Below are 6,828 nucleotides of genomic sequence, written 5' to 3'. Positions count from 1 at the left end.
AAGGCTGCTACCACATGGCTTCAAGAACATGGCTGTCATGACCCTCGGATATATACTGATCATAATTTTTTGTAAAGCATGTCATCTTAGTCAGCTGAGGCTGCTCTAACAAAACACCATAGAGTGGGTGGCTTAAACAACAGACATTTATTTCTCACAGTTCTGTAGGCTGGGAAGTGCTAGGTGAAAATGCAAGCACATTCATTTCTTGGTGACGGCCCACTTCCGGGCTTACAGACAGCCACCTTCTGTTTGTGATCTCACATGGCAGAGAGCAGAAGCTCTGGTCCCTTCCTCTAATCCTATCATGGAGGCTCCACCTTCATGACCTCATCTAAACATAATCACCTCCCAAAGGCCCCACCCCCAAATACCATCACACTGGGGTTTAGGGCTTCAACACATGAATTGGGAAGAACACAAACTTTCGGTCCATAACACATGTCTCAATTCAAAGTGCATTTCCTGAAAGGCAGCATGATATGGAAAGACAAGTGAACCTGAAGTCAAAACTTCCACCATTGACCAACTGATCTTTGGGGAAATCAGTTAATATGGCCAAGTCTCAGATGTGTCTTAAGGAAATGTTATCAGTTCTACTGGCTCTGCCTAGCTGGGTCACTGTGAAACTTCAGGGAGATGTGGGTGAAGAGGACTGGGATCAGTAAATACTTAATTTTCTTCTTTAAGGATCGACCATATTTGGAGAATGTTATCCAGAACTGTTTCCTCATTACATCTCAGAGAAAGGAAGTGACTTAGCCGTGATCCACAGTCCAGGATGAACACAACAGAACCTGGGCATCGCCCCTCCCTAGCACCCTATCCTTTACCTAAACTGTTTTAGGATAACATTAATTCCATTCTTCTTTTCTAGGAATGTGTAGAAACTTTTGTAAACCCATATATTAAACCTTAGAATTTGTAACTGAAGGCTAGAAGGACATCAAAACAATGTTTGTTGAATGCATTAAGGCACTAAGCTCTTGATACATAGCTTCATCTGACCCTCAGGGCAGCCCAACAATGGTATTGTCACGGCCCCTCTTCCAGTCCACTGTTCCAGAATTTGAGGGTCAGGAGAGTTAAGTAACTAGCCCAAGACCACACAAGTGGAAGGTGGCAGAGGAGATTCAAACTCAAGTTTGCATGACCAAATCCAGTGCTTTTCCCATTAGCCCTGCGTGCCTCAACAAGAAAAATTAATCTCACAAAATTGCAGAAAAACGAAAACAACAATAACAATGTGATTTCGGCATGCTGTCCACTGATGTTATTTCAGAAATGTGCACTTAACATTCATATTTTGACAAAAGCAATAATTGCCATATTAGGAGAAAACAAATTAGTTGTTTTTTCTCTCTCTCTCTCTCTCTTCTAAAAGTTTAAAAAGTATACTTTGGGCTTGCTAACTTAAAAGGGCAGAAGGATGGTGCAGTGAATTAATGTGCTTCCACGGCCGCTTCATTTGCATACACTGCAGAGGCGCAGAGACGTAGGGACCCTGACTAAAAGACTTGCCCGCTACATTCCATTCTGGGGGTAACGCCTTCACCTGGCTACTTTTTAAATTCTGCAACTTTAAGGTGTACAAATGCGAGTTCAAATTCCTGCCTGAAACACTGGTGGGGGTTCACTATGCACCCTCACCTTTAAGGGTCACCCTGTCTTTCTACAGCCCCGCCCCCTCCCCCTCTCCTCCCCTCCCCCTCCTCCCCCTCCTCCCCCTCCTCCCCTCCCCCTCCCCTCCCCCTCCTCCCCCTCCTCCCCTCCCCCTCCCCTCCCCCTCCTCCCCCCTCCTCCCCTCCCCCTCCCCTCCCCCTCCTCCCCCCTCCTCTCCTCCTCCCCTCCCCCTCCTCCCCCTCCTCCCCTCCTCCCCTCCCCCTCCCCTCCCCCCTCCTCCCCCCTCCTCTCACTGCGAGGGTGCTAGGAAGGCCGCAGTGGGCGAGGGCCAGGAGCTGCGGCAACCGGGGGTGGGGGGGTGGGGGGCGGAGGTGCATTGTGAAGTGGCCAGAGCGTCACAGGCAGCCCGGACCCCCGGGATCCGAGGGCGGGGCGGGTCTCGCAGCGCCCCCGTGAGGTCCCGGGACCCTGGCTCAGACGCTGGGCGCGCGGGGAGGGAGCATGGGGGGTTTCGGCCTCTTCTCCCCGCGGCCTCACTCAGACCTCTAGGAGGCCTCGCCGCCCCGCAAGGAGAGCGCATCCTCGGCGCGGCTGGGCGGGTCAGGGCCGCAGAGCGAGCAGGGCCTGTGCTCCCGGGCCGGGACTCCCCGCGAGGGGAGCGAGGCCGCGGCGCCAGGGCCGCACCTGCGCTGCTCGCCCACCCCCCGGCCCCGCCGACGCCGGTACCCGGACTTTCCGCCTGAAAGCCGCAGCCTGACCGACGTGGCCCGGAGGCCCCCGGACCACGCCAGGAAGCACTGGCCCCACAGCCGGCGCCTGGAAGACGCCTGGAGGGAGGCAGGTACCAAGCCCTTGGAGCAGGGAGGCAGCCCGCCTAGCCCGGCCTGGCAGCAGCAGCCCCAGCTGCCACCGCAACAGCCTCAGCCCTGCCAGCACTACCCTCCGGCCCGGGGAGATTCGCCCCCACCTTACCCGCAGGGAGCTTACACTCCCCCGAGTGGAACTTTCGGGGTAGAAAAGGTGCAGAGCGGAGACCAGTGGGCAGTGCCGGCCTGCAGAGGTCTCGGTCGCTGGTCCCTTTCCTCGGTTCACACGAAGAAGTGTTCTGTGCCCTCCAGAGAGTTCGGGACGCAGTCAGGTTGCATGTACGTCCAAGAAAGATACCGTAATGATCCGGTGGAGTCATTAGCCAGCCAGTACTCCCAGCCCTCACTCCGCAGCAAGGCGATGCACAACCAGCACACCCAGATCCTCAAGAACAAGCTGGAAGAACCAGCACACCCAGATCCTCAAGAACAAGCTGGAAGAGGCAGTAATGTCCTCCAGGTACCGGAAGATTGTGGCCCTGGTGCTGACCTGGCTCAAAAAGGCCCAGAGGATGCGGAAGCTGCAGCAGCAGGCGGCTGTAGCCTGGGAGGACCTGAAGCGCTCAGACCAGAAGATCCAGTTGACCCTAGAGACAGAGCGCAAGCTGCTGCTGCAGCAGAGCCAGGAGCAGTGGCAGCAGGAGAAGGAGCGGCACAGGGCTCGCCTGAGCCGGGAGCAGCGTGTCCGACGGCGGGACAGGCAAGCGACGAACACGATCCGGCAGGAGAGCAGGTGGAAGGCGCAGCTAGAGGACCAGGAGAACCAGCGCCAGGAGAAGCTGGAAGGGGCCCCTTCTGAGACCGAGACCAAGCACGGGAAGCAGTACCAGCGCCTGCAGGAGCGCGAGAGGATGATGCAGGGCCTGCGGGAGCGGAACAGCCTGCAGTTGCATAAGAGGCTGAAACAGGCCTGTCTAAAGAAGCATGTGCACACCACGGAGGGCCAGATAAAGATCCAGGAGACCAATCTTAGCGCCCTAGTCAATTACCAGGTCCAGAAGGTCCTCATGGACTGCCAGGCCAAGGCTGAGGAGCTCCTTAGGAAGCTGTCCCTGGAACAGAGTTCCCAGTGGTCCCAAGAGATCCCCCAGGGCCTGATTAAGGAGCATCACCGGGAGCCGAAGGAGAAGGTCAAGAAGGAGGAGGAGCAGTGCCAGCAGGTCAAGTGGCGCGCGGAAGAGCCCGAGCAGCAGAGGAAGGAGCACGAGCGGCTTTCCGCGGAGCTCGCGGACCAGAAGATCCTGCAGACCAGGAGTAACGTCCACAAGAATATCAGTGACAAGGTGCAGCACATTCGGGAGCTCAGCATCCTGCGGGAGAAGAATCAGCACACCCTGAAGCTGAAAGCCGAGAAGGAGGAAAAGTGCCACATCGAGGGCATTAAGGAAGCCATTAGGAAAAAGGAGCGGAAGATGGAGCAGATCTCGCGAGAGAAAGATGCAACCTTCGGTGAATTCCAAAAGATCTCCAGGGCCTCCGGGACAGACAACGGGAGAAAGTTTGCCAACAACTTCTTTGATCCGATAGGGCGGGAGGCCCAGGTTTGAGCTGGGTAGCAGGGAGGAGGCCACTGAGAACCTGACGACAAATAGCTTACAGCCCAGGCGGCTACAAAGAGATGTGGCAATGTGATTCATTTTATAATCTGATTATAATTGAGCATTCATTTTTTAAAAGTATATAAAATAGCTGCAATTTCCTCTGATGAACTAGGTTATTGATTCATTTGGATGGTTGAGAGGGGTGGGGTAGAAATTTGGAAATTTTAAGAAAATTACTTGCCTTTGTACATTTGGATTTAAATAGAAAATATTCATTTAGCTCTCAAGTAATCTTAGAAGCATATGTCAGACACATCTTTGAGGAACCAAAGAAAAATCTACAGTGGGGAATACAGTTCTGTGTCATGAGGTAAGTCTTTCCCTGTCCCAGAACTTATGAAAGTGTGAAGTGTGATGTACCTGTCATAAGAAATCTCCAAGAAAAAAAAGAGTGTGGGGGGGTAGGGGTGGGGGGAATTTCTGTAAACAAGTATATTTGGGAACACAGCATACTACAGCCCCTCTTGGGATTTCATAATGCATGTGAAATTTTTAAAGGCTCTGAAAAGTTTGGCAGTAAAGACACATTTGATTAACCTAGTGTTTTTCACAAACCACGGAACTATTTTTTTTCTTGGATCTTTCCATGGGATTGATGTTCTGTGAAATATTTTTGGCAACAGCTCTCTGTAGATCCTCCCAGGCTGCACTTCTTTGGCCTTCCCTTCCTGTGTTAATAGGAAATATTTATCATTCCTTTAGCACTACTGATTGACTGTGCCACCACAGACATGCTGTCCAAAGGCTCACATTAGAATTGGAATCTTTTGGTCCAATTCTTTTTTTTTGCCCCTTTTGGTCAGTCTCATCCAGTCTTTTGGAACAAAATTCTATTAGAATCCTTCTCTTCCCCTCTGTTTCTCCTCTGTCTCTTCTGAAGGAGGTATGTGATGTCATTCTGTCTACCCACATTGTGTCTAATTAACCTAACCAGTCTGAACGAATGGCTAAGCATGATTCAGGAACACGACATTTAAAAAATAAGGAGCCAGAAGCTAAGTAGAATTTAACCCATCACATCTCAAAGTCTCTATTGAAAAATTTTAAAGGTGTTCTTTAAATGCCCCTAATGTAACATTTTTCTTTCAAAAAAAAAGAGAAGAGGGAGTAAGCCCCACTGGAAGATTTGTGTCTTCTTAGTGTTTTTGAAATGACATGAAAGGTGACCTGGCAAGGGGTTTTGTTCGAAGGTCAGTGTGAGATCCATATTCTCGTCTTACATAATGGAAACTGGGCCCACTTCCCTGCCGTAGTTCCCCTCTGTCTGCTGTCCCCAAAGAGGCCTACTCAGGCCCTCACTCGTTTGCTCAAAAGTAGAAAGGCCAGTACATCTTGGCTCAATTTCTAATCTTATTATTTTCTTTTCTTCACCCAAGCTAATGCTGTTCCAGCCAAATGCTGTATACATTCCCAGCATTCTAGGAAAATGCTTAAAATATCTCAGACAGATGTCCCATGAATCTAACTCTTCCTCTTGACATAGGTATGTGACTTTGGGGAAGTTACCTTCCTGGGCCTCAGTTTCCTCATCTGTAAAATAGAATTATATTTCGTACTTCAAAGGGATGTTGTGAGGGATGATTAAAATAATGTAAGGTGTCTGGCATAGTGTCCAGAACCTAATACACACACAGTAATTAAATATTGCAGTTGTTATTATATTACTGACTTTCCATTTTTGTCAATTCCATTCTCCCTATCTCATTGCTTTCTCACCAGCTGCCTCCTCCCATCATACCCAAGTCTGATTTTTCTGAGGTTAGCTCACATCCTGCCTCTTATATGAAATGTGGGACCTTCCTGGCTGCTCCATCTCAACATCAGCCTTCTTTGACAAGCTGCTCACTTTATGGCTTATTGAGCACTTAGAAATTGCTGCTTTGTTGGCATATCCATTTTGCAATCCCCATCTTGGCTTCCAAGCTGGACTGCATGCCACTTTAAGGCCAAGGTCATTATACCCATGCTTAACATGGTGGTCAATATAAAGTCAAATGCCATTAAGCATGATATTTTGACCCTACATCCATATCCCATGCCTTTACCCTACTAATGTTCTTTGCTCTTTGCTCCAAGAAATAAATACAGACTTTCATTCTTTTATCCAATTCTTTATGAATATTACTGGTAGAAATAATCAATACAGAATAAGACTGACAGAAGATGAAGTACATTTACTTTCCCCGATTTTTCCCTTAAAAAAAAATATATATTCTATATATACATATATATCCCCAGTATAAATATATATATTTTTTGACCCCCACCATTACCCATGCCCCCAAAGACCCAGTGGGGAGCCTAGACTTTTACCCTCACCAGGATGTAATAAGGAGCTCCCCACCCTGGCAGTGTCAGTTGAGACCACTTGGGGAGCCTAGACTTTCAACCACTACTGACACCACCATCACCACCACGATGCAGTAACAGGGCACCCCTCTCTCTCCCTACTGAGTGGTATCAGATAAAGCCTAGTGGAGAGGAGTTTTGTCACCCTCCATCAGTAACACCCCTCTGGTGTCAATAGATGTCATGTGGGGAGCAGTAATGAGTCACTCTTAGCCCTCCCAGCCAGGGAGGTATCAGTGGAGGCCTAGAGGGGAGCCAACATCCCCACCTCCACCCAGCAGTGGTGGAGAGAGCCCCCTCCCCCCCGCTCAGGTGGCAATGGAGGCTGAGTGGGGAGCTGGACTTATACCCCTGCCTGGCAATAATAAGGTCTCAACCTTCTTCCCTTT

General features: G+C 50.1%; 1 protein-coding gene across 1 annotated transcript; it reads left to right on the top strand.

Moving 5' to 3' along the window:
- Positions 1 to 2,124: 2,124 nt before the first annotated feature.
- CCDC185 (coiled-coil domain containing 185) lies at positions 2,125 to 4,036 on the top strand (the record flags this gene model as incomplete). Its single annotated transcript, XM_079697938.1, is given in 3 exon segments — positions 2,125 to 2,169; positions 2,173 to 2,895; positions 2,897 to 4,036. Coding segments are annotated over 3 exon segments (1,908 nt in total).
- Positions 4,037 to 6,828: the final 2,792 nt, after the last annotated feature.

The sequence above is a fragment of the Hyperoodon ampullatus genome, assembly GCF_949752795.1.
Source record: "Hyperoodon ampullatus genome assembly, chromosome: 2".
Lineage (NCBI taxonomy): Eukaryota > Metazoa > Chordata > Mammalia > Artiodactyla > Ziphiidae > Hyperoodon > Hyperoodon ampullatus.
This window is presented reverse-complemented; position numbering and strand designations above follow the sequence as displayed.